Here is a 27,775-nt window from a genome sequence, read left to right on the forward strand (position 1 = left end):
TTACCGATTTTTACCAAATTTTATATGCGTATTCAGTAGGTCTGAGAATCGGCTAACATCTATTTTTCATACCCCTAAGTGATAAGGGTTGTTCACCCTTAACTTTTTTTTAAATTTTTGGACAAATTCTTTTGTTTTTTTTTTTTATAATGTGGAATTAAAAAATACATACAACCCTAAATTTTTAGCTTCTTATCACCAACCCCTATTTCTTTATAGCCATTTTCGTAATTTAATCATTTTTCATCCCGCTCAAAGAAAATTTTTATATGCGTATTCAGTTGGTCTGAGAATCGGTAACTTCATATCTCTAAGTGATAAGGGTTGTTCACCCTTAATTTTTTTTAAATTTTGGTCGAAATTTTTTGTTTTTATTTTTTTAATGTGGCATTAAAATATACATACAACCCTAAATTTTTGGTTTCTTATCACCAACCCCTATTTTTTATAATAAGTAAGTTACTTTTTGTCTACACTAAAATTTATCTAGAAACTTGAAATAATTTATATGGCAAAACAACGTTTGCCCGGTTAACTAGTAAAAATATAAATTTATTGATTTATTTCTTTGGAAAATCACTAAAAATTCGTGCTAGGACGATTAAAATCCTATTATTATTCATTAATTAACAACAAATCAAATATTAATGAAATTTGATTGGAAAATTTGATAAAATCATCTAAATTAATGAAATTACGCCAACAGAAAGTGAAAACAGTGCGGTAAAAGTAAAATGGCGGATAACCCTTTTGTGCAAATCAAGTAAAACCACAAAATCTGCCTAAAGGACTGCGACTGGACTACTGGATGACTCAGGCACGACTGAACACTGCACCCGCTGTGCGCTCGCCTTTTATACCTGCGGACTACCCGCAAATAGTGGTGGGGGAAGGTGCGTAGTCATTACGCGCGTAAACTGTACGCAGTCATTGATCCCTACGCGTTCCCCACCACTTTTGCGGGTCGCCCGCAGGTATAAAAGGCAAGCGCACACGTTCAGTCGTCCCAGAGTCGTCCAGCAGTCCAGTCGCAGTTCTCTCTTCACTCTTCCTTTGATTTCCACGTTATAAAACAAATAAAACACTTAAATTACATCCAACTACTTATAAGGTGGTATATAATTCTCTCCCATCATTGGACAATCATCCACAAGTACAGAATCCTGTAAAATAATAAAATTTTACTTAAATTTTGCATAAAATGTAAGAAATTCTAACAAAACTTACAATTTTCTCGCATCTATCACAACATTCACACCTACTGAAGTCCCTCGGAACAAAAACAGCATCCTCTGCGCAATTTACACCACGTAAATCTTCACATTTATAATTATCTTTATAACAATTCGGTGTACATTCAGATGCAACATGATACTGATAATCCCCAAGCAGTAATAATAAAAACGCAACAGTTTTGAACATATCTTTATTTTGGCCGCTTCCACACCAAACCGAAAATGATGATAAATCATTCATTGTTATTGTCTTATATCTCTTAATACGTTGTTGTTGTTTTTTCATATATATGTGTGTGTATGTGTGTTTTAACAAAATATTTACCACGCCGCCATCTTCCAGACGACATTTGCTAACTATGGCTGCAATCGTTTAGCAATTGAACTCATAAAACATTTATTCAAAAATGCACAGTACATTTTCTTCTTTACTGCCCCGATAACTTCACTAATAGCTATATATGCTTAACACTAGATTAAGATTTTACATCGTTTGAGATTGTTTGCTATCCAGTGGGTGTTGTGTGAATGTGAAATCAATAAAAATTACTTGACACTTTGACTACGAGCATACTGCTTACACAACTAACAGTTGCAGCATGTAGACGATGTAAATATTGATGATAATTGTAAAAATATATCTCATTTTCTGAATAACACATGACCAAAACGTCCAATTTGTCGACAAAAAAACCGCCCGGCAACACTGTGGCTGATAGACCAGTGTTGCATGTCGCATGTGTGACGTCACACAGCAGATATAACCTCTTCAGCCTTGAAATAGGAATAATGTAAATGTTGAATACAAATTTCATTAAATGCGTTCAGGAATCATAAACAGCGCCCCCTGTTAGAATCTTAGAGCCTTATTATGTACTTAATGTATGACAAATTGGTTTCCACGAAGAAAAACATGTTTATAAAAGATACCTTGTTTGTTTTTTAGATATTTTCTCTCAAGTATCGAGCAGAATCTACAGCCTGATTAGTTATCAGGCTCAGCATGATTCTCGCTCTCGTTGAGTTCGCAATACTTGACGGTTTTAACGTTGGCAGCGTCCGTGGTCCCATTTAGCTCATGGCTGGCAATATCCGGCACGCCTTCGGAGGTGCTCTGCCGTGACGTGGTGCGACTCCTGCGTCCGTTCAGAACTTCCGCGTATTTCGGCACGAATGTCGTCCACTCATTCGAGTTGATATCCAAATACTCAATGGTATTCAGGAAGCTTTTGCCTGAAAACCCACCGACAGCGTATAGACGCTTGCCAACAACGACAACCTCAACATTCGCGCGCGGCGTCGTCATCGACGGGCCGACAATCCACGTCTCCGTCCGTGTATCGTATACTTCTGTAGAGTTCAACGAGTGGGTGCCGTCCGAGCCGCCAACGACATAGAGCATATCATTAAACACAGCCACGCCACAGCCGCGTCGCGCTGTTATAATTGGCTTGGACATCGTCCAGACGTCTTCTTCCGGGTTGTAGACTTCGACAGAACTGAGACAATTCCACGAATCGCATCCGCCAATGGCGTAGAGTAAACCTCGATATGAAGTTACACCTGTTTGATATCTGCCTATATTTAAGGGGGCAATGGACATCCATCCTTTGGCTTCCGGGTTGAAAACATCGCATTGTTTGATGCCGACTTGTCCATTCCACCCGCCGATGCAGTAAACCAGCCCGTCGAGGTCACACACGCCGGGATTACTACGCGCTAAGGGTAATTTTGGTAAATCCACCCATTTACCAACAGGAATATCCAACATTTCGACTGTGTCTAACTCTGTAGTGCCATTACTACCTCCAATCGCGTAGATTTTACCGTCTAAGACAGCTACTTGGAACCTTCCACGACTTTCTTTCATCTGCGGAAGAGTTTTCCACGTGTTGGTGTCTGGATTGTATTGTTCCGCAGTGCGTAGACATTCAATGCGATCATAACCTCCACAGACGATTAGAGTGTTGTGTAGATTACCGCAACCCACCGCACATCGGGGTTTGACATGTTTGCAAGCGCACAGTATAAGTCTGGTTTGTCTTCGCTCGCTGGACGGCTTACATCTGGGGTGCTTGACATGGGAGATGGTGTAGAAGGCGTGTTTAACCTATAAAAACGTAATTTTTGTAATAAATAAATTTTGAGGTTAAAATAGGTTAACCATGATGTTTACCTCAGTTGGATGGATAAAATGGTCAACTTTCCAGCCAGAGTGACTAAAGCTAAGAATGTATGCTCGCCGACTTTTGACGAAGCGATCAAATTCCAATCAGGTTCCACTTCGGCAACCAGTTGATCCTCGCCGATTTCTCTGGAATAGATTAAAACACGCGGTTTGCTTGGTTGTATAGACTTCTTCTTGGGTTTTGAGTTGCTCTGCACGTTCTTCAGTGACATCTTTTTGTAGTCTTGAACAATATCCGTGTCACAGACATCGCCTAACAGGAAAATATAATTAAATTGAATGAATAACAATTACAAGTGTTGAGTGAGTTGTTTTTTACCTGTTGGCAAGCTAGCGCAATCCTGCAGGAAGTTATCAATGCCAAGATAGAGCATGTGTGTACGCTCGTTTAACGTGTTGATGTTGAGCGTTTCATCGTTCAATTGTCGATGGATCCAGTCCAAAACCAAGCGACATAGTGACGCGTGATTTACCAGGTCCATTTCCTGGCGCGATTGATTTAGGATCTCGATTTTCGTGCACAACAAGTTGAACATTGACGAGGATTGACTGATTTTATCAAACTAGACATAAATTTATGTTAATTAAGAAGTTATTTTCGATTTTGCATAAACGACAATCGAAAAATTGTTATTTTGAGGTTTAATTAACAAAATTTTCATATTTTTTTGTAGAAACAAACATTTTAGAGCATTAAAATGTTTTTAACATTTCGAAAAATTAAGTTTTTCAATGTTTTTGTCATAAAAACAAAGAATAAACTTGATTAATACCCAAAAATCTGAAAAAAATGCAATTTTTGCGTCTACAACTGTCAAAAACGCGCTGTCAAAGCAAAAGAAAAGAAAAATCTCCATTTTAAACCTAAGAATTCAACAGTTTTCCAATTGTCGCTCTTGTTTCTAATTTAAACCCTTTGTAAAATGATTCAATACATACTTCCTTGGCAATGAAAGCATCCACTTGCTGTACAAACTCCTTATTGCGTGCGATGCCTGACAATGACCTGATTTCGATACAATTATCAACGGACAAGTATTTAATCAGGTGCTGGGCGCACCGCCTGGCGACACGATCGATTTTCAGATGACATGCGGCCAGATAAACAGCTTTCACCTTCAGAAACCAAACCACACATGACGCAACAAGGCCACAAAAATTAAACCTCAATCAAAATCAAAATCAACACTAAGCAAGCTTACCAAATCAACAGGTATTTCACAAGTGGCCGTATACGCATACTCAATGAGCAGCTTAAGTGCCTTCTTATCAAAGCCGCCATTCAACTTGTAGGTAATCACATTCTCCACATGCTTCTGATCGATTTCCGTGGAGAACAACTCGAAAAAGTATGGCGACACGCTGGCGAGGATGGCGCGATGTGCGTGAATCTCTGCATTACCGACCTATATTTTCATCACAAAAATTACAAAGCGTTATTATCTACCTCCGACTTGATTAAATCAAAAAGCAAAAATATTTTGCAGACAAAAATTTACCATCGCCTAACGAAACTGATTTTATACATGTTCTGTAAACACAGACAATATCATCACAAAAAAAAACTTAATAAAAATTAGAATATGAGAGAGAATTTCGTGTGGTAGCGTTACCTAAATGCCGATATTTGCGTTTTACACGTCTGCAATAATACCAAAGTACACATGTCTCACACTGAATCGGTGATACAAAAAATGAAAAGTTTGTTTTAAGCTAGTTTTAAGAAGGTTACTCAAGGACTACTCACTAATGCGTCAAACTCTTTTTTGCTGAACAGTAGTGACACGTATCTGAGTGTATCTGACGGTAAACAGTTAAAATTTTACATCGCATTTCAATCAAACATTCTCTTGGTTTACTCGCAAAATGATTCAGAGAACGCGCTCGGGGCTGAGGTTTGAAACGTAACAGAAGTAAGCATGATTGACTGAAACTTGTAAAATCGAATTGTCACACGGTCAGGTTCACATACGTGCAGTATAACGTCACAAAAATGCCGGTTCTTGCGCATCATGTTGAGGGCGTTCAGCGTGTCCGAGTGCAGGCTGTCGTCCTTAAAGCACAGCGGCAGCAGGAGCACTTCGTCATCTTCTTCGATCTCCAGGTCGTCCATGTCGGGCGGCGCGCACGGTTCTTGCTCAGGATGATGATGGTGATGATGATATGTTCCTGCAATACCAACGTCATCACTTTAATTTGATTAAAACAGCTCAACTAAATGCAATTAGGTTCAAAATACAGCGCTAGCAACATTTAGCGTTGTGTTAATCAGAAAAACAAGCACAGTAAACAATCAACAAGTTATATTTTAGCGCTGGCAGTGCGCTAAATTTACCTTGTGTGGATGTTTGTTGATAGTTTGCTAATTTTGCGATATTATGTTAAGCATTTTGAGTTGATCGTCACGAGGTGGTTGTGTTTTGAAGTGGTGAGAGGTGCGATCGTCTTCGGCGCATCGCAATCGTGATATTCAATGCGTAGGTGAGATTGAACTGCGACGCAGAATGGGGAATATGTTGTGTTTGGATGTGTGTGCGGGGGTTTCAGGGTGAACCTGAGCGGTGCGGCGCGCAATCAATACGTCGTGCAAGATGTGAGTGCTAGATGGCTTTAGTCGGAGGAAGTTTTACTGATACGCATTTTAATCAACTGTAACTGGTACAAGAGGTAGAGGTACGAGTTGTACCAGTCAAATTTCGATTATCGAAGAGTTATTTTTGTGGGTTTTGACGTAATAAACGCGTTTTTGATGGGTGAATTCGCAAAAATTGATTTTTTGCAGAAATATTGGAATCAATCAACGATATTTTTTGTTTTTACTGAAGAAAAGATGAAATATTGAGGTCTAAATCAAAAAATCTAGTAAAAAATGCTTTTTTGAGTAAAAAAATTAGGTTTTTTCGTAGTAAAATTGAAATATCTATGAAAATAGTAATTGTACAATATTGTTGTCAATATTGTATGTTTGCCAAGTAAATTCCTTATTTTATGAGTCTAACAACTTAAAAAAATGTCTAATATTTTGAAAATTAAAGCCAAAAAAACGTTTTTTACAACAAAAAACCTTAAAAATTTGCTTTTTTAATAAAATTCCTTCGTTTTTTAACAGTAAAATTAAAATATCTGCAAAAATATTAATTTCCCACCATTAACAAAAATACTAAAACCTTTCTAAATAAATTCCTCACTTTATGAGTCTAACAACTTTAAAAAATGTCTAATATTTTGAAAATTAAAGCCAAAAAACAGTTTTTTACAACAAAAAACCTTAAAAATTTGCTTTTTTCATAAAATTCCTTCGTTTTTTAACAGTAAAATTAAAATATCTACGAAAATATTAATTTCCCACCATTAATAACAATACTAAAACCTTTCTAAATAAATTCCTCATTTTATGAGTCTAACAACTTTAAAAAATGTCTAATATTTTGAAAATTAAAGCCAAAAAACAGTTTTTAACAACAAAAAACCTTAAAAATTTGTTTTTTTCATAAAATTCCTTCGTTTTTTAACAGTAAAATTAAAATATCTACAAAAATATTAATTTCCCACCATTAACAACAATACTATAACTTTTCTAAATAAATTCCTCACTTTATGAGTCTAAAAACATTAAAAAATGTCTAATATTTTGAAAATTAAAGCCAAAAAACTGTTTTTAACAACAAAAAACCTTAAAAATTGCCTTTTTTAATCAAATATCCACGTTTTTAAACAGTAAAATTAAAATATCTACGAAAATATTAATTTCCCACCATGGACAACAACACTAAAACCTTCCTAAATAAATTCCTTATTTTATCTGCTAAATAACCTCAAAAAATTTCAAAAATCTTCAAAATTAAACCCAAAAAATAGTTTTTTCAACCATAAAAAACTCCTAATATTTTATATATGAGTACTTACTAATTAATCACTCACTGTTTTTATTCTACTATTAATATTGCTATTGGTAGCACTATGAAAACACTAAACGTTATCTTTATCAACTGTTACGTTGTTGTAATTCCGCATATATTACAGATAAACTATCATTACCTTTACCAACTTCGCACATATCACACACCAACAAGTAGACATAGACATAGTTACTCCATTGTAATAATAGTTATCATGTTTATAATATCGCCATTATAAACACGATAAAAATAAATATTTCTTACCATTAGTCATTGGTGGCGACTCCATGATTGGCACGATCAACCGTTGAAATATTCCAGTAGCAGCTACACTGTATTAACAAAACATAAATATAAATAAACTTCTCATTTACAATTGATTATTTATATACATACCAAGATATTTGATTTGATTTGATTAGTTCTAGGTATTATATACGAGTACATGTAAACTAATACGTAATAAATAAAAAATGGCGAAATAAGCATGAAATTTATTTGAAAAGCGTCGAATATGCACAAATTGCCTACGTTAAGTGCCATCACGATAATACTCTGTCTGGTTGCGACTGGTTTATTGAAGCAAATAATAAAAATAACAAATGAACTCGATTAATGCGTTAATGCGTTTCAACTTGAAGTTAAAGATACGAGTGTAATATACAAGTCATCCCATGAGTGCCTCAACCCACACAACGCGTCTAATAAATGTAAAATGTGCGAATTTATATAGTATTTGACGCGTTTTTAAATAAATCGAATCATTTTCCGAATTGTTTTATTGTAAGTATTGCAACAATGGCCGATTTCGATTGTAATATAAGTGTAATAATGGAAACTCACCACGGTTGAAGATTAGTTGTTGATTTGTGGGTTCACGCTTGCGATTCAAGACCGAAAACACGTTGAGGGGTCACAAGACGCATGCTTTCGCTCGCCATATTTTCATGTGGCACGCGCAACGAGTTGTGAGCACGGCGAGCGTGAGCATGAATCCAGATCCAACGCGAACGGCGTAGAAGCACGAGGCGCACCAGAGACGCACGTTGCGCGCAAAACGTGTTCGTGCATGAGCCCCAGCTGTAAACAAAAGTTCGTATTCGGTGCGATGCGGGAGCTGTAAATGCAGGCGACGACAAAAGAAACTCAGGTTGCGGTGTTAGTAATACAAAACAACCGATAGATGGCGCACATAGTACCATAATAGAATAATATTTATTGATATTGTTTTACAATTTTAACAAATATAGAACTGTCAGTGTCCTTTGAAGTCATGAGCCTCCAGGACATGCATAAAGAGTTGTTTTTGTGTGTTTTGGGTTGCATATTATTACAAAACAAGAAAAACAACAATTTTAGCCTTACAATCGCGTTTATAAGACAAAAATTATTGTTTTCTTTGGTAAAACACACATTATACGTATTAATAACATCGTACATCAGTTTTGTAAACTTTAACACACAAAAGATAAAACATGACAATGTGATTTGCACCGGTAGTTTTAACCTTGAGTGTTAGTATTACAAATAAACCGATAGATGGCGCATAGAGTACCATAATACAATATTTATTTTTTATCATTTTACAATGTTTTTCTAAGATGTTTAACTTTTAGGAGCGGGATTGCTTGGTGCAGACGAAGCCAACCAATCGATAACTCTACAATCGTTCCACACGTACTGTCCTTTCAAGTCATGTGCCTCTAAACTAAGATAAAGAGTTGCTTTCGCACCTTCATCAATGGTCAACGGGCCTTTGTGATTGGTCATATCAGTATCAACAAAACCAGGATGAACTGAATTCACTGATATGTCTCTGTTGGGTGATTCGTTGTTGAATTCACGTTGTTGAACGCGTGTTAAAGCAGATACACCTACTTTTGACACAACGTAACTACTACTACCCCAACCGTTTTGTTCATTTTTGCCGGTTTTAGCATCACTGCAATGTAATTTTAAAGATATTTCTAAAATGACGGATGGTACACTTACCTTATGTATTGATTCATCAACTCAGACAATTCACCGACTGTCAGTGTAGGTTTAGACAATTTATCTCTTAAATCTTGTCCGGGAATTCGTGATAAATGTCCGGCTGAACTTGACACATGCAAAACACGCGCATCTTGTCTTAACAATGGAAACAAAGCATTACAAACGCGTAAAGTACCGAAATAATTCGTGCCGACGGTTTTCTCAGCTTGTACAGCCACTGGTTCAGTAGACGCATTCTAAAAATTGATATTATATTAATAATTAGAGAAAAAATTGAGAAAAACTTACAGAAAATGCAATTCCTGCATTGTTAACCAACAAATCAATTCCCCCATATTTATCTTGCAAGTATCCTTTGAATTTGTTCACACTTTCATCACTGTCAATGTCTAATTGATGAAAGTTTGGATTATAGCCTAAATCTTTAAGTTCTTTGACTGCATTTTGTCCTCTCGCATCACTCCTGGCTGTGAGGTAGACAATGCCATTGAATTTCTTGCACAAACCTTTGACTATTGCAAAACCTATGCCTTTGTTGGATCCAGTCACCTGTACATGATTAGTAATAAATTATATTGTGATATTTATGATTGTAATAAAACTTACAACTGCAATTTTAGTTGTCGATGCCATAGTGAACTATTATGAATTAAATTCTATGGTTAATTTAGTGGTATATATATACATTGACATAAATGTTATGTTAGAATTTAGTACAACCACATGGAATAATATTTATTGCTGATAAAACTGTTTGTCTTATCTGTTGTTAATCTAAAAACCTGTTTTTATAAAGTGCGGTTACATGTTATTTTTATTTAGTGTATAATTGGTTGCATATATTACAAGTGCATAAAAACAAAAAGTTATAATTGAATTAATAATTAATAATTTCAATTACATCTTGGAAACTAAACTTAACGAAAGTTTCTCTAATTGTATAATTGAATAATTGCTACATCAATTAATTCATACATTCATTCGAATGCAGTTTAATTAATAATTTAAATTCCTTCATTGATATAAAACTGAATTCCTGAAATTCTTAAACAAATTAAATTCTAATTCGCTGATTTTATCATCATGGAAGTTGAAAATAATATATACTTACAAATTCTCAACGAATTAACTCATGTTAAGTTATTCCCTGGTCGTCATACAAAAGCAACCATTCCTCTTGCATTATTTTTTAATTTAATCAGAGCTTATCAGTTTTATTGTGCGTTCAGATTGTTTATGTATGGAATGCAATTCGGTGAAGTAACAATTGTTGCTGATGCGTGTGCATCTATCGCATCGCATTGCCATGTAATAACTTATATTAATCTAAATATTTAACCTAACAAGTAATAATTTGTCATTTGGGTTGCATATATTTTTAAGGAACAAAAAGGATTGTTTTCTTTATGAAAACACGAACTCTACGCATTGTTAACAGCGTGCAATACTTCTGGAAATCAGCACACACTGAAAAAATAGACAAAGCTCTCATAAAATACATAACTATCTATCGTGGTGTGATTTACAACGGAATTGTTTTTGTAATATGGGTGCCTATAATAATACTCCGCAGATATCCTTTCCAAGCATTGTATCCTGAGCTTAAATATTCGTACGAGATTTTTGGCATGATGCAACTCACGCAATACTCTTACGATACTTTGGTGCTAACAGCAAGTGATTGTTTCTTTCTGGGTTCTGCGTTTTTGCTTTACGGACAATTTCATGCTTTAAATCATAAATTATCCAACATAGGTGGCGCTACTGCAGCACAAATGCATAAGGACATCAGAAGTTGCATACAACATCATAAACTATTATTACAGTTTGTTTAATGTTTAAAAAATTGCTAAAACTGTATAATTTGTTAATATATTTTTAGATTGACGTATGATTTGGCCAGTTTGTATAAATTTGGTTTGGCTGTTCAAGTAATGACAACAACAATTGCGATTTGTACAGAGATGTTTGTCTGGGACGAAAGGCACATTAAAATCAACAAATAAATTATATATTAATTAATACATAACCTATTTTTTAGGAATCTACCTTCAAAAATTCAATCTTCAATTTATTTAGTTTTCTTGCTGATTCAGCTGTCTTTTTATTGTTTTTCAATTGAAATGTTAACAAATGAAGTAATATTTTACTCATAATAGCTTAAACTAGAGGTTATAAGTTGTTTTTTAGGCTATGGAAACGTCAAACGCCATTTTCCACTCTCAATGGTACACTGATTTCAAATTTGCGAAGACATACGTCCAAGCAATTATTCGCAGATCACAAAAACCTATTATATTCACTGCAGGAGGTGTAATTGTTATAAACAAAGCAACATTTACATCGGTAATATATTTTTTGATATTATTTAAGGATAAAATTAGAATTTAACACTTTTTTGATTTGTTTCAGATCCTGAAAAGTACTTTTTCACTCTATACGTTTTTAAACGATGTTAGAGATGATAAATAATGGCAGTTACAAATTATAACCTCACTTAAATAGTTAGTAGCGACATCTATTGGATAAATTAGATAAATTGTGGTTTTATTTCACTTGAAGCAAATATATTTATGGTTTAATATCATTTGGCATTGTATCTGATAGCCAATCAACACGTTTACAATTATACCAAATAAAATCACCTCTATAATCATGTTCATCGTTTAATGCTAGGAACAACGCGCTCTTTGCGCCATCTTCCGGTGATTGAATTCCTCTTCCTTGTGTCATATCAGTGTTAACATAACCTGGATGCACAGAATTTATTCTTATACAACGTTGTGCACTTTCTTCGTTGAATAACTTCTGCTGAGCTACTGTAAAAGCACAAATAGCTACTTTAGATAAAACATAACCCATATTCTTCCATTGGTAGGTTGTATAATTTTCTTCTAAACTATAAAACAAAACAAAAATTAAATAAATAAAATATTATCTTGATAAATATTATAAATATTAAATATTACTTGATATAATCAGTTAAAATATGTTCCAATTCTTCAATTGTGATATTCTTAGTAAATTTATTACGTAAATCCGGGTCTGGAATAACAGAAACATGACCAGCAGCACTGGAAACGTTGATAATCTGCGCGTGTTTGTTTAACAAAGGAAATAATACATTACAAACACGTTTCGTGCCGTAGTAATTTGTTTCTAAAGTGTTGATTACTATATTTTTATGAGATTCAGTTGATTTACTCTGAAATATAATATTTTTTACTTAAAATTCTTTAAAATTAATTATTTTGAATTAGAATTAGAATTTTATTCTTACACTATATTTTATGGCAGCGTTGTTAATCAACAGGTCAATGCCACCATGTTTAATTTCAATGTCACGCGCGAGTTGATTAACACTGTCGATGTCATTGATATCTAACTGATGATAACAAGCATTGAGTCCTAAGTTATGGAGTAGTTCAATGGCATGCTGTCCGTTGGATTCATCTCTTGAGGTTAGATAAACTATTCCCGGGTAATTGTTTTGTAGTAAACCTTTTACAATTGCGAAACCTATGCCTTTATTGCTGCCAGTCACCTTGACACATTTCATTTTAGTAAAATTTATTAAATTATTTTTATTAATATTTAACAGTGTACTTACCACTGCTACTTTTTTAAATAATTTGTTGCACATGGTAAATTCACAGAGTTAAATACGTGTATGAACTTGTAGAGACTTGTAGAGATGTTGTAGAAGTGAATTATTGAGAGAATGAATATGAATATGAGTATGAGCTGGGTTTTAAAATACGAGTAAATACTGGCTGTCGCCTAGTGTTTAGGTTTTGTAAACAAATCTCAAACAAATGTACATATGTAGTAGTAATATAAAGAAACTCGTTGTTTTGTGCGAAACTGCAGTAGGGGAATGAGCAGGTGATGTTGAACTTGTTAGACGGAACGTATGATGTCGTCAGAAGCAAATTTGTATCAGTTTTCAACTGAAATTTGATTAATCATTTGAGTGAAACACTTGTTTTAAAGGAAAATCGCTATAACTTGTTTATGGCTCATAAGCAGCTACCATTTTTGTAGATTTTATAGTAATATTTTATAAAGAATGGGTGGATACATGAAAATTTAGAAAAATAATGAAAAAGATTTGAATTTTACGGAGAATTCGGAGAATTTTAAATTTTTCAAAATTTACCTTTACCTTTTCTTATAGAGAATGTTCCGTAGATTAAAAATCTTCAATCCGTTCCTTCCTATCACTTTTAGTTTACGAGATATTCGCAATCAAAATATCGAAGAAAATCAGAAAACTAGATGTCGCTACGATGTCCGTATTTCTATTAAATTCGAATCCGATTCTTTGCAGTACTTTTTATGTGTTTACAATAAAGTTGTTTGTTTTTGTAGTAAGTGACCTCGCACATCAGATTTTTGTTGGTATCAGTATTAAAAACGAATAAAACGATACATACAGCAGGTAGACGAATATTCTGCACACTGCACAATAAACATTTTTGTTAAAATGAGAAAACCAACGACGTAATGAATCAAATCTGCTAAAATTGTCTTTATCCATTCATAAAACCCTTAAAATTTAACTCTCTAAATATGTACAAGTTTATTTATGAAACAGATAAAGATTAAAGACAAAAAATTCCAAGAAAACATGTCACATTCACACATATTTCACCAAATCCCTACTAATATTATAAATGCGAAAGTCCTGATGTTTGTTACACTTTCACGCAAAAACTACTTAACCGATCATCATGAAAATATGTACACATATTCTCAGTGGTCCCCGAATGGTTATAGGCTACTTTTTATTTAATAAAACAATTATTTTTTAAATAAAATAAAGAAATTGTTTAGCCAATAATACCTCTGCATCTGGCTATTTGACTACTTTAACGCCATCTAGCATTCCAGCAATGAAGCTCAAACCTAAGTACTATAGTACCATCACACTGTATTATCACACTGTATTACCGACAGCTACGTCAACATCAAATCCAATTGACTACACTATGGAGACTGTATAATATACTTCCATAGACTATACTTTCAGCCATTTTAAACTTCCCGACATTCTACTTCATTGTTACTTCTTCTGTGACTACAGACGCATATGGAAGCAACTTCATTATTTTAGATATTTGCGAGCGAAGCCGCGGGTTAAAGCTAATACAAAATAAACTCAAGTTGACATCAGTAAAACACAACATAAACTCTATCATATATAATTTATCAATAATCATGAAAGTTCTAGGTTTTTATTTGGAAGTTTACATAAGTACTTACACTTGGAGCTGGACGTTCAATTAACGTTAAATAATAAATAATTTTCATAAGTAGTAATTAGTCGTACAAGATAATAACAAGTATCGTGTTATGTTAATAATTAAAAAATGGCCTTAGAGGAAATTGCGCTTTAACTACACATACACATAATTAATGATAATTTGCTCGATTTGCTAGAATATTAAGAATTAACTCAAAACACGCGCACACACTTCACATCCCATCCTTCCACATATTGTTTGTACGCACACATCAACACATACACAACACACAACACCAGAGTGTCGTAAGTCTTTACAGCGGCACTTTCATGTCCTTGGACTTGATGCATTTACCCTTGTAGCAGATTTCTGTCTCATGAGAAATCTCAGTTGAAGTTGAGGTCTTCAGAATACCTTTATTCCAAGTCTCCAGACTCATAGGAGTGATGTAGGTCATTGAGGTCAAAGGTGTGGTTGTTTCTACTTCAGGGACAGGTCTTTCAGTTGTTGTGGTGGTGGTAGTAGTGGTGGGGGTAGTGGGAGGAGGTTGGGTTTCAGGTTCACTTGTCTCCGGAGCAAAGGTTGATTCAGGGACGATGGTTTTACCAACTGTGGTTGTATCCACTTCATCAACATCTTCTTCTACTTGAATTTTGGTCTTTTCTTCAGGGATTCCAAACATATTATACAGGGAATCAAAGAATCCTCCTTCTGTAGTGGTTGTAACTGGTGTGGGAGTTGTCACTTCATTTTCGGGAAGTGTTGTCATCGGTAAAGTTGTGTATTCCACTTGGATGGGTTGGATCTTTGCAGGTTGTTCTTTCTCTTCAGAACTGAATAAATTTTTATTACTAGCAGCGTTCTGGGATTCAGCACCTTCAAGGACATCTGTTGGTCGTCTTACTAGTTTCCAAACACCTCGTCTTCTTTTCTGGGTGGTTGTTTCAGGGATAACTGTTGTTACACTCTCATCAAAATCTTCTTCCACTGCTATTATAGTAGGAGATGATTTTTCTGTTTGGTCTGGGTTGTTGTAGTCATCATATTCATTATTCATTTCTTCTACAATTCTGTCTACTTCTATGTTGGTTCTCATTTTTTGTTGTTCTTCCTGAATAACATGGTTTACTTCAGGTGCGGTGGCAATGGAAGGTAAAGCAAGTGGGATATCTTCACTTCCTTTCACTTCAGAGGGATAAAGTTAGGCATTTGGTAGTTTTCAACAAGATGACCATCTTTTACACCATCATCTTTACTGTTGTCCTTTGCAACATACGTAGGTCTATAAATAGACTGGAAACCCTCCTGATCATCTTGCGGGTCTACTGTAATCTGAAACGATGGTCTTGCAGTTGTATGGAAATTCTTAAACTGTGCGGGGTAGTTTCCACCTTCGACATCTTCATCCTCTGAAGATTCTGAAGCTGGACGTTTAGGTTTCTGGGGCATTCTGTAATGGGTCTTCCCGCGGGTTCTTCCCCTTTGTGTTACACTTTTGGTTTCATCATTATTAGTATTACCCCTACGGTTATCTTCACTTGCAGGTGCTGGAGTTACTCTGGTCCTGATTGGGAGACGTACACGTGGTCTCACACGTGGTTTCTCCTCCTCAACTGCTTCCTTTTGAGTGGTTTGATAGAAACGTTCTGTGGAAATACTAGGCTGACTAGCTTCGAAGTACTGAGCAGTGGTTTGATACTTGGGACGGATTTCACCAACGAATTGAACGTTCTCCGTGCTGGAGTGGTAACGTACCTGTGGTTGCACATCCTCCTCTCTGAGATGGGGTTTCAGGGTACTGCTCACATAAGTTGAAGAATACAAGGGTCTTGATGCTTCTGTAGGAGTAGGGGTTGAGGAAACCTCTGCAGGTTTCTTGAAACTAGGATCCCTGAAGAACCCATAAAACTCATCACTGCTACTATCTTTATTACTATCAGTTTCGTATTTCCTCGAGGTTTCAACCTGGGGTATAGCTGTTGTTGTGGGTCTTCTACCTCTATTCCTGGAACTAGTGTTTTCTGTATTCTCTTCTTCCAGATTCTTAATCGGAAGCTGATTAATCTGATGAATGACCACAGGTTCAGTAGCTGGTTTAGTAACCTTCCTGTTATTGATCAATACCAACTCCTGATCAGCAGGTACATTATACACAGGTCTGTAGTTAATGTATTCTGCACTCACTCTCTGAGTAACCTGTGGTTCAATAATCTGAACAGAAGGTACATGATTGCTTTGAATATGTGATGGGGTCACCTCTTGTTCATAAGCGGAACTAACCCTATCTGTTGTTTCGGGTACAGGGCGTCCTCGTGTACGGAATCTGGAACGTGCAGTTACGATTTTCTTGGTTGGGTCAGTGGTGCTTCTGACTAGAGTATTTTCAGTCGTTTGCTCAGATTCGTCTTGGTAACGAGTTCTACTTGGGAGTGGTCTACGACCTCTGGTGACAGGGGCTCTACGTGTGCTGGAAACCGGAGTGCTTGGGGTTGTGGTTGAGAATCTACTACCACGGACACGTCCACGTGTTACAACCTTCCTGGGAGTTGTTGTTTCAACATGGGGTAAATGGGTTGAAGGGTAATGAGATGATGGAGCTTGGGTTGTAGAGGAAATTGGGTCATGACTGCTAACTTCATATCGTTCCACCTCACCTGTCTTAGGGGAAGTAGGGATTAGACCAGGTTGTAGTAATTGACGTACAGATTGATCTTCAAGGTTATTGATCAAATTGGGTAATTGACCATGTGGTTGAGGAGACTGCCCAATGTTATAATTCTCAACATTGGCATTCTGGGTCTTCACCTGTTCATGTTGTTCTTCATATTCTTCAGGTTGGAATTGATAGATTTGTTGACCAGGACCAGTTACAAAGTTCCCACTGGTTTCATGAGTTAACACCTTGGAATCCAAAGCTTCTTGGTTCAATTGATGTTGGTTGATTCTGGGTTTAGGAGTGCTCACGTGATACACAGGTTGTTGGTATTCAGGTTGGATCTCCTCGCTTTGTTTGTATTTATAAATAATTGGTCTGTGAGGTTGTACCTCTTCTTCATATTCAGGAGCAACAGGTGTGTAATGCAAGGGACTAGGTGTTGTTGACCTTCCAATAGAAAACTTCTCCTGAATAGAATATTTAGGTTTTTCTGTTGTGGGTCTCACTTTGGGACGGGATTCTATTACAGTTTCCTTTAAATATTGATCTTCTGTAACAGCAGGAGCTGGGGTTGTTGTGGGACGGCTTCTGGAATGAGTGGTTCTTGTAGGGGCATCGTAAGATTCCCTGACATGAGTTTGACTTTGTGTTGGTCTTGTACGTATCCTTGTTGGGGCTTTGGTAATCTCCTCTTGGTATTGTTCCACTGCAGGAGCAGGTGTTGTCCTTGATCTGGTTGATGAATGACCATGGGTTGATCCAGTGGAGTATTGGTTTTCATCTTCTTGACTTTGAGTATACTCCTGACTCACTTGACTCAATTGTGGTCTAGTCACTTCATGTAAATACTGTTCATTCTGATTAGATACAACTGAAGAAGGACGAATATATTCTTCATGCCTAACAGGGACAGAGGAAGGTTTATGTTGTTGTTGTAGAATCTCATCAATAAATTGATCCTCTGTCAATTGTGGTTGAGGAGTAGAGCTGAACCTCACCGTTGAATGTCTCGTAGGAGTTGTTTGTGGTCTGCTAAAAGACTCAAGCTGATACTTTTCAGGGACATGTTGTATGTCTTGTTCCTGTTGTACATGTTGTCCACGCTGTGCGGTTTCTTGGAACCTGTGACTTGTTTCAGGAAGACGTAAATTTTCATTATACTGAGGAATGAATGAATTTATCTGATCAATCTCATGTTGTTTAATCACATGTTCCTCAGGTATGGGTTTACTATACCTAGGTGTAGAAGACACCACAGGAGTAGGCCTCTGTTGATATTCAAATTGTTGTTGATCTTGTAAACTAAACTGTTGATAAACCTCAGGTTGAGGTTGTGGTTGAACCTGAGATTGCGGAATCTGTTGTGGTTGTTGAATAGCAGGTTTCCTAGTCTCCTTCTCCTTAATAACAACAGAACCCACATGAGGAGAAGGAAGTGGTATCTTAGAATACCCGCAGGTGCTTTGTAACTCAAGGGAGCAACGAAGAATGGGTATTGATCAATTTTACGTTCCACTCGATTACTATCCAAACTGGATAAATATGGAAGTTCAAACTTGGTGTAACCTCTAGGTGCTTCCAAGGTTGAAGGTCCCACAAAGATCTTAGGAGAATTGGGTCCTATACTATCTTGTACATCAATAGAACTAGCATCTTTCAATAGAGCTAATACTTCATTGACATCTGAAGAAGAAGAACCACCCATGTAAACAGCTAAAGGAGGTTGATGAGCTTTCCTCTTCTTGGAAGCAGGTTTCTTTGTTGTTGTACTAGGTTCTGTTGCAACTTCAACAGGTAAAACATACTCCTGTTCAGGTTGTGGTTGTTGCTGGAACTGAAGTTGTAGTTTATGAGCTTCAAGAGCCTGTTTAGCAAAATCACTCTGAATATTCTGAAGTTGTTGTTGTTTATGAGGAACAACAGGTCTGTAATTGATAAACTGTGGAGGTATATCCGCAATAGGAGCTTGTTGGTAAGCATGTAACCTTGGATGATCCTGTTGTGGTCTATTATTAACCTGTTGTGCAGCTAGGGTCTCCAAAGGCACATACAACAACTGAACATTATCCCTTTCTTCATTTTTACCAGGGATCTCCACAGGTTGAACAGGTTTCGGTCTTTTTTCAAACCTGGAAGACGTGGCATTCAACCTTATCGGTGGCAAATCAGGAATTTCAAAATTCTGTGAAAAATACTGTTGTTGTGGCAGGGCCTGTGGTCTTTGATTCAGAAACTCCTCCGGAATGGTATGATAATCATTCGGTTGGTAATACTGCACGAATTGTGCTTGCTGCGGTGTCTGCTGAGGAATATAAAACTCTTTCTGTGGTTTCGGTGGACGTCCTTGAAGACGCCCCGCTTGGCTGGACTCAAATTTATACGGGTGCTGATGTGGAGGTGGTTGCTTCACACGCACCGGAAGATTCTGCGGCGTTAATTCCACCGGACGTTTTTGGTACGTTGTGGTTTCGCGTAAATACTGCTGGAAGTTGTTGTTCTTCGGCGGCTTGGTTTCTTCGGGAAAGAAACTGTTCGCCGGCGGGTCTGCTAAATTTAGCACTCGGCCGGTCGCTTTCTTTTCGACGTCGATGACAGGTTGCGATTGAGCGCGCTTAGGCGCGATCGGAATCCAATCGTTTTCATCATACGTTTTTGAATCAGCTTCCTGACAGCGCACAGAGCTGATGGCCAACAATGCCGCGGAGAACAGGAGGAAGTCTTTCCGCAGAATCTGCAAATTAATTAAAAAAATTATTATTTATTATTATATTGTAAATAATTGGAGCAAAAAATAAACTTTCTCTTATTTGATTTATCTCCTTGAAAATTAAACAAAAATTTAAAATTTTGTATTTTCTTTGTTTTAAACAGCATATCTCATCTTTTGTAGTGTAATATGTTGGTAACTTGCTTGAAACTCTCAAGTTATTTCGTTTTTATTACGCAATGCGATGATAATCGCTGCGTTTAACCTTTCCGACCTCCCATGCAAGTACAAACTGGAATACACTCATGGCATGCGTAAATAAAATAATAATAGAGAAAGTGTTCCACCTCCTGGCTCCAGCATCACGTAGGTATCTACATAATTTACTCTTTACCTTGAATCGTTCGTAAAAAGTTGATTTTGAAGGCCAGGTTCAACAAAAACGGTCAAAATAAAAAGTTGACGCCCTGCAGAATCATTTTTCTATCTATTAAATTAAGATTCATGGGTTTCCGTGGGTGTAATTTGAACTTTTCTGACCTTGCTTGATGTGTGTGACACAGTGCCCCCAAGGAAACAGAAATCCTATGCTAATTGCATTCTACTTTTAAATTTTTTCAACATTTTAACACAAAAATCTAAAAAAAAAGTTTTTAACTTGACAGCAATGAACTAATTATATCAATCGAACAGGATCTAGGCTTTCTGAACTCTTACGTATCACTCTGATTGAGATTGATTAACATTTCTTATATAAACCGTGCAAAAACATCCGTTAAGCTCTGATAAAGATTCAAACGTTCTATATTTTCGTGCTCATCATGCGCAAATAAAAAAATAAAATTAATCTCTTGGCATGTCAATGAATGGCTAATTAACATCGATTAATATAAACATCCTCAACACCTGGATGAAGAACAACTAGAAGAACTAGTTAATCAATTAATTAAAAAATTAAAATAAATTTTCATTCATTTGCAAGTATCACATTCCTTCCTCGGTAATACTCACAAATCATATAAGAGTATTGTATTGATAGATCCAGTTTTATATCTTTGGCGTTTTACTCCATCGACGGAAGAAAGTTAAATTAATTGCCCAATGCGTATGTTATTCTATGCTGTTTGGAGTAATGATAACAATTAAACAGGCGCAACGGGCGCGACGCGCCGAACGGAACCAAGGCGAAACCCGGCTCGTTTACCGGAGAAAGAAAAAAAGAAAGTTCCTCTTAATATAGTGGCATTAAAAGCATTAAAAAGCGGCTAATACTGTATCGGGAATGAAGCAACATGAAGCGTATGTGTGTGTAGTTTATGTGTATGTGAATGTCTTCCATAGTTCGGTGACTTTTGACGTGTGGTGCACGTGATACTCGCGCACGAAACGGAGTAAACACTCTGTCTACCTGCGTTTTGTTCTATTTTAATGGATTTTTTATTTAATATCTATAATATCATGCTGGTTGGAAGCTTCTTTCAACACCGCATAGCGATGAGTGGTTTAGTGAAGTTCAAGTTCAAACTTTCCAATTGGAATTTATTCTTTTTTATTTTTTTTTTGTAAAAATGCCTAAAAATGGTTTGAAATTAAATATTTTTGCTGAAATTGTTGGTTTATTAGATGAATTATTACATTTTAGTATGTAATTTGCATTAAGGCACTTTGTATTGTTTGTAGCGTCAATATTAAGTTAATAAATTTAAAAAATTGAGGTTTTTTAACTTTAAAATTGAAAAAATTCATTTTTTGAGTTTTCTTCCAGTAAAATCTTTTTCCATTGAAAAATTGATGTCAGTGTTGAGTTGCAGTTGAAGTGTTTTATTTATTTTAGCAATTTTTAATTTTTACAGTCTTTTTTTAATTAAAATAATCGTTAGTTTCGCGCTTAATAACAAAATAAATTAGTTTTCACCATTTTATGATTCTTTTTCTATGATTTAAATATCATACACCTTGCACAAACAAAATTTTTATCTATTTTTTATACTATTAATAAATAATTTTACTATTCTTCATTTTTTTACTAATTTTTTTAAAACTTTTTTCTTAAATTTTTGATTACAAAACAACTTGTGTAATTTTTTCGTCCAAACTTTCCCAAAACATCAACTATAACATCATTTCACAAACAAATTCCATTTAAACAAACATTAGTCACAATTGTGACTGTAACACGTCCTTAACCAGTTAAATTTGTTAAACTTTCTGTTACATTTCACCGTCGATTTGCACTTTGTAGTGAACTCCGGTTGTTATTCTTAGCAAACAGAAATACGAGTACAAAGCAAGGCCATACAAGTGTGTTGATTGTCTCGGCAATTTCCCACGAGCAGAGTTGAATCATTAGTTGTTATGGAATTAAGCAGTTAAACAATTAGTTCAGCGATTACTGTACAGTGTATTTTTGCGTACTTTTTTTTTATTATGCAACACTAAGTAAACTAAAGCAAAGTGGAATTAATGCAACTGTAAATGTAAAAAGTTGCTTTCGTAAGATAATTATCTGCAGATTAATGCAAAAAATCTCAGAAATGTAACGGAGTTTATTAAAATGTTACTCATAACGGTGAGGTACAACAAATTAGCAAATTTTCTTTTACTTAACAATTTGCAATATTAACTAAGACAGCAATATATCAAGATGTGAAAGTTTATGAAGAGCAATAATTTCATGCTTCATTTAGTATTTTATTCGTTTTAATTCAATTCTGTCATAGAAAATATTAAGACGTAAATATAAACATTAAGTTTATTATTGATTCAAAAGAAAATGTTATGAAATGTTTCACGGAGTGAAAGTGGAAATAATTTTTTTCTTCAACTTTTAAAGTTGAAAATTCTAAATATGTTAATCGTGTTAATGGTTATAATGCTCGAAATGATTCCAAGCGCGATGATCTGTTTTGTTTCGAGTATTCAAGCATTCGAGCGATGTTTTAATTTGCATTAATTGCCGCTAATCGGATCCGCTGCGCAGAACACTTTCAAAACTATTAGACTACTTCAACTTCCTCTTCACGCCTTACATCTCACATAACCTCACTTGTAAACTAACCTAAAAATTCTTTTTCACAATTTTTATTATTAAAATGTTAAAATTTAGTCATTAATCATTCATTTATTAGTCATACAGAATATTTGCTTGTCGCAATAGTTAACGAGTGTTTAAACAACAATAGAAATAGATATAGCCACATAATGCATATTCATATGCATTGTTTTTCGAGTACAAATACAAAGTTAAGAAAACATCGTGTGCGGCGTGTCGATATTAGTCGCACTTACTCACATTCCAATGCGCATTCAATTGCGAAGAAAACGCGAGATTTCATCGCGTGGATAATTTTTAATTCCACACAGGAGACAATACGAGGTGTGTCACTCTAGGCGTGATTGTCTACGAAAAGCGCACGAATTGCGTCAAACTCTCTTAATGTGAATGTCGTGCGTGGTTTAATAATAAGCGTCATTTACATATCAATAAGTTTCATAATAATAAATTTAAAATTATTTATAATTACAGAAAAGAAATAAATATTAATTTTTCTCTTATTTCAGAATAAAATTTGACCTTGAAAGCTGAAGAATTGTTTGAATTAAACTCAAGAAAAGTTTTTTATTGATTTTTTTATTAAAATTTTTATTGTATTGAATGTAATGATCACTGACTGGTGGAATAATAACAATAATTGGAGAGGCCTTCACAAGAATGCAATTCTGCACGGATCATATTGTCATTAGAAAGTATATTAATAATAATTCTGGTAGCGACCGCATGTTGTTTGATTTTCCTGCGTTTCTTGCATTTAGCAGGCAATATTTGCGTTTAATGAATTTAATAATATGTAATTATTCACGTACAAACTGCAATCAATTGTATAACATCTTCATATAAAAAATAAATTTATTACTTCATTGCCTAAACGCGAATTGAATGTTTAAAACGTTTTTTTAAGTCATTTATTGGCAAATTTTGTCCTAGTTTACTTATACTTAAACTTTGAGCTAATTGCGCGATGTCATGTCAGAGAAAAAGAAAACAAGTTGATTCACGCATACAAATGACGCTGTTATTTAACAACAAATGCACGAAATCATTACTTAGTATTCTCTTTACTTTTTTGTTAAATTCCAAGCCCCAGACCGGAGTTTACCTACTTTTATTCTTGACATGCGAAACAAAATGCCAAAAGTTCAGCTTATATACAACTTGTTTATTCAATAATAATTAATAATTATTACTTACCATATTAATATGAATTGTGTCTAACTAATTATTCCTTCTGACAAGTGAATGTCCCCGGCTCAGAAGAGAGTTGCGTTGCGCAGAGTGCAGGGCAAGAATCCGCAATTAAAGTTCAAAGATTTCAAAACACACTTTCAAACAGTCACTGATACATGGCGCACTGAAAAACTCCTAGCGAGGTGAATGCTGCGCACGGCTGAGACGACTTCTTGGACGGCGAGAATGAACTGCTAGGAGGCCATGTCCGCTCCTCGGCGACGCTGGCTGCTGAATGAGCACCGAGCGGCGTAGACTTGACAAAGGAAAGTCTTGGTGCGGCCGGCGATTGCCTTCCTTAAATTGCGCCAAAAGGTGCAAGCGAGATGCTTGCCAGCTGGAGAGCGGGAGGAATATTAAGCTAAGACGTGAAGAATTTACTTGAATATACCTAGGTTCTATGTTTTCTAGTTTTGGGTTTAGTCAAAAGGTACAAATTAAATATTATGAGTGCAACAGGTGTTTGAGGTGTTTTAGGGATGGGTTTATAAGGGTTTGAACTTATTTTATTGTAGCTTAAGGTATTTTTATTGTTTAAAATTTTAATTTTGTTGTAAAACTCTAGTAAAATGTACGGAAATTAATATTTTAACATTTTTTGAAGAATTTGTTTGTTTTCTTGGTTAAATATTTATTTTTTTTTGGAAATTTTGATTTTGACGTCATTTTTGAGTTTTTCAGTTTAATTAATCTTCTACATATCTAATTATTTTCTATATTTTGTAGTTAATATTTATTTATCAACATTTTTTTAAATTTTCTCTTAATAAAAATATCGAAAAACGTAATCCCAACTAACACTATAAATGCGAAAGTCCTGATGTTTGTTACACTTTCAAGGAAAAAATACTTAACCGATCATCATGAAAATTTGTACACATATTCTTAGTGGTCCCCGAATGGTTATAGGCTACTTTTTATTTAATAAAAAAAATTATTTTTAAAATAAAATAAAGAAATAGTTTAGCCAATAATACCTCTGCATCTGGCTATTTGACTACTTTAACGCCATCTAGCATTCCAGCAATGAAGCTCAAACCTAAGTACTATAGTACCATCACACTGTATTATCACACGGTATTACCGACAGCTACGTCAACATCAAATCCAATTGACTACACTATGGAGACTGTACACTATACTTCCATAGAAGAGTACTTTCAGACATTCTACTTCATTGTTACTTCTTCTGTGACTACAAACGCGTTCGGAAGCAACTTCATTATTTTAGATATTCGCGAGCGAAGCCGCGGGTTAAATTTTATTGCAATTCTTACTTAAATTTAAATTTTTATGTCTAAACTAAGAATAAATTAATTTATTATAATTACTATGGCACTATTTAACGTCATACGAGCACGTTAACTTTCTGTGACCAAGAAAGTTTTAAGTTCTTGTAAATTAATTTTTAAAAATCGAACATTTGGTAAGCGTGTATGAGTATTGCATGCAGGTAAACACCTGTGCGGAATATGCGAGAAAAAATTAATAAACATATTAAAGATGCCATATTGCATATCAAAGCTTTAAATTTACCTTAAAAATACGTACACTTCGTACATGGTTACAAAAAAAAAAGGAAAAATAAAAAGAAATTTAATTCAAGATTGATTATTAACTGCTATTGACGTGCAAGTTCAGCAGGAAAGCGAACAGTGGAAGTAGTTTAATCAGGAATGTCTGATTTTTATTGTTAATTAAATTTACTCGTTAAATATAAGGTAATTGGTGATTAAAAAGCAAAATATTTGGAGATACCGGGGATCGAACCCGGGGCCTTTCACATGCAAAGCGAACGCTCTACCACTGAGCTATATCCCCTGTGTGTGCTTACCTGATAACAAATAATTGTGCAACACCTGAGTGTTACCTGATACTACCTGTGTATACAATGTGTTTGAGATTAGATATACTCGTACTAACATAATATAATACAAATGTAAAGTGAATGTTATTTTTTAAATTTAGTGAATACTTGATAACTGTTGTGTTATCGACGGTGTTATTTACATACAGGTAATACAGGTAATACGTATTTACAACTACGTGTTTTTCACCTTACCCGTGCAGCAGGTGCGATGGTGGTGTAATGGTCAGCATAGTTGCCTTCCAAGCAGTTGATCCGGGTTCGATTCCCGGCCATCGCAATTGTTTTTGATTTCCTTACATTTCTTCCAATAAAATTTTATAAATTTTTCTTAAAATAATAAATTTACTATTTTTTCTTAATAAAAATGGTATTACACACTAATGTTTACAATTTTTCTTAGTTTTCACGTTTACAATTATATTTTTTGATGTAAATTATGCAAAATTATCAATTTTTTCTTTTTCCAATTTTTTTTTTCAATAAAACGTAACAAATGTTATTAAAATCATATTTTTACAACATTTTATACCTAAAAACTGCATTACACACTAATATTCACCAATTTTGTTAATTTTTATGCTTAAAATTGCAATTTTTGGAGCAAATTTTGTTAAATAACCAAAATTCTCAAAACATTTGCGATGGCCGGGAATCGAACCCGGATCAACTGCTTGGAAGGCAACTATGCTGACCATTACACCACCATCGCACATATTTATTAAAAAATAACAAAATAGGACGAGTAGGGACCTCACAATCAACTAATACATCTATTAAAACAAAAAATAAAAATTTTACACAATTTTACACTACTTAACAACTTATAACACTACTTTGGCCTTGACTGAGTTATTTTATTTTATCCATACACAATTTTCAATTTACATAAATATCGTTCCAAGCAAATCCGCCTATAATTTTCAAATTGAATACTTATTTCATATCTCATGATTCCTAATGCAAATACACGCATTACAATATCGAAAAGTTGTCATAAAGTAGATCCGACCGAAGAAAGTTATGTCTCTCCGCTAGAAAGTTTACTAAACAAGCTCGACACTCGAAAAAACTTATTTGCAAATATAATTTAATTTAAATTTACTCAAATTACATTGAAATAATGAAATAAAATTACGCACAACTGCCAACGTGCAGTATTTTACTCTTTACACGACGAGTGCACAACGAAAGAAATTTAGATGTGAATAGCGTATATGACATGAAATATAAACTCGTAAAATTATTATTAACCGCACATTGTGGCTGTTTTATAATTTTAAATTATGATTCTACAACGATCATAATTTAACCGCATTTTCGGAGTTGGAGTTGAAGTTGGAGAAACAGTTTTTATAGAGCGTGCAATTTAATGAAATTAGTGAAAACTTTTACCGCCTCAAAATAAGAAGAAGTAAATTAATAAAATAAAAAAATTAAATTGTTCGTACGTGCACTCATAATACACCACTAAACAAATGAGATATTTGTTGTATGATACTCGTAATTTACGTGTAAATGCGTATGAGATGTACACGTGAACGTATTACGCAAACACATATTCGTATTGAATGTCCCACAAGAACCGCAGAAGAGGAAGAACAACAGTTAGGATGAAAATGAAACTGAGAATGACTTTTGGTTTCGATCATGCATGATGTCCGACTGTCCATTGATCCACATTGTAATGAATACAT

The 27,775-nt window shown here is 34.9% G+C and overlaps 5 protein-coding genes and 3 non-coding genes across 10 annotated transcripts; 2 read left to right on the forward strand and 6 right to left on the reverse strand.

Annotated features, from left to right (window-relative positions):
* Positions 1-1,412: 1,412 nt before the first annotated feature.
* Positions 1,413-8,382, reverse strand: LOC135798132 (influenza virus NS1A-binding protein-like). Its single transcript, XM_065310872.1, is given in 9 exon segments — positions 1,413-3,239; positions 3,242-3,345; positions 3,412-3,676; positions 3,743-3,986; positions 4,363-4,539; positions 4,626-4,829; positions 5,396-5,592; positions 7,587-7,654; positions 8,166-8,382. Coding segments are annotated over 8 exon segments (2,235 nt in total). The 5' UTR covers positions 7,612-7,654; positions 8,166-8,382; the 3' UTR covers positions 1,413-2,220.
* On the forward strand, positions 5,660-11,973 carry LOC135798135 (odorant receptor 85a-like). 3 transcript variants are annotated; one of them, XM_065310877.1, is made up of 5 exons: positions 5,660-5,904; positions 11,200-11,301; positions 11,359-11,455; positions 11,508-11,663; positions 11,730-11,973. In XM_065310877.1, exons 1-5 carry the CDS (start codon positions 5,897-5,899, stop codon positions 11,787-11,789), a joined length of 423 nt encoding a protein of 140 aa, XP_065166949.1. In that variant the 5' UTR covers positions 5,660-5,896; the 3' UTR covers positions 11,790-11,973. The 3 variants fall into 3 exon arrangements, 2 of the variants coding, with proteins under 2 accessions (XP_065166949.1, XP_065166948.1); XR_010549663.1 differs by lacking the exon at positions 5,660-5,904 and adding an exon at positions 7,064-8,105; XM_065310876.1 differs by lacking the exon at positions 5,660-5,904 and adding an exon at positions 10,383-11,142.
* On the reverse strand, positions 8,870-10,139 carry LOC135798133 (carbonyl reductase [NADPH] 1-like). The gene is made up of 4 exons (XM_065310873.1): positions 9,924-10,139; positions 9,606-9,866; positions 9,315-9,553; positions 8,870-9,264 (listed from the first exon to the last, which is right to left on the reverse strand). The coding sequence occupies exons 1-4, from the start codon at positions 9,948-9,950 to the stop codon at positions 8,928-8,930; spliced, it is 864 nt and encodes a 287-aa protein (XP_065166945.1). The 5' UTR covers positions 9,951-10,139; the 3' UTR covers positions 8,870-8,927.
* LOC135798134 (carbonyl reductase [NADPH] 1-like) lies at positions 11,863-13,176 on the reverse strand. Its single transcript, XM_065310875.1, has 4 exons — positions 12,928-13,176; positions 12,598-12,861; positions 12,287-12,522; positions 11,863-12,216 (listed from the first exon to the last, which is right to left on the reverse strand). The coding sequence occupies exons 1-4, from the start codon at positions 12,958-12,960 to the stop codon at positions 11,889-11,891; spliced, it is 861 nt and encodes a 286-aa protein (XP_065166947.1). The 5' UTR covers positions 12,961-13,176; the 3' UTR covers positions 11,863-11,888.
* Positions 13,177-14,541: 1,365 nt separating this feature from the next.
* Positions 14,542-24,456, reverse strand: LOC135798720 (mucin-2). The gene is given in 4 exon segments (XM_065311635.1): positions 14,542-15,748; positions 15,751-18,675; positions 18,678-19,950; positions 24,176-24,456. Coding segments are annotated over 4 exon segments (5,073 nt in total). The 5' UTR covers positions 24,179-24,456; the 3' UTR covers positions 14,542-14,876.
* A 1,504-nt stretch (positions 24,457-25,960) lies between these two features.
* On the reverse strand, positions 25,961-26,032 carry TRNAA-UGC (transfer RNA alanine (anticodon UGC)). The gene has a single exon. It is a non-coding gene; the product is annotated as a tRNA-Ala (tRNA).
* Positions 26,033-26,286: 254 nt separating this feature from the next.
* Positions 26,287-26,358, forward strand: TRNAG-UCC (transfer RNA glycine (anticodon UCC)). Its single transcript has one exon. It is a non-coding gene; the product is annotated as a tRNA-Gly (tRNA).
* Positions 26,359-26,718: 360 nt separating this feature from the next.
* On the reverse strand, positions 26,719-26,790 carry TRNAG-UCC (transfer RNA glycine (anticodon UCC)). Its single transcript has one exon. It is a non-coding gene; the product is annotated as a tRNA-Gly (tRNA).
* Positions 26,791-27,775: the final 985 nt, after the last annotated feature.

Source organism: Atheta coriaria, unplaced genomic scaffold, assembly GCF_025399875.1.
Source record: "Atheta coriaria isolate IRGN ID8LTWV9N9 unplaced genomic scaffold, Caltech_Dcor_3.1 hic_scaffold_9_pilon, whole genome shotgun sequence".
In the NCBI taxonomy this organism is placed as follows: domain Eukaryota; kingdom Metazoa; phylum Arthropoda; class Insecta; order Coleoptera; family Staphylinidae; genus Dalotia; species Dalotia coriaria.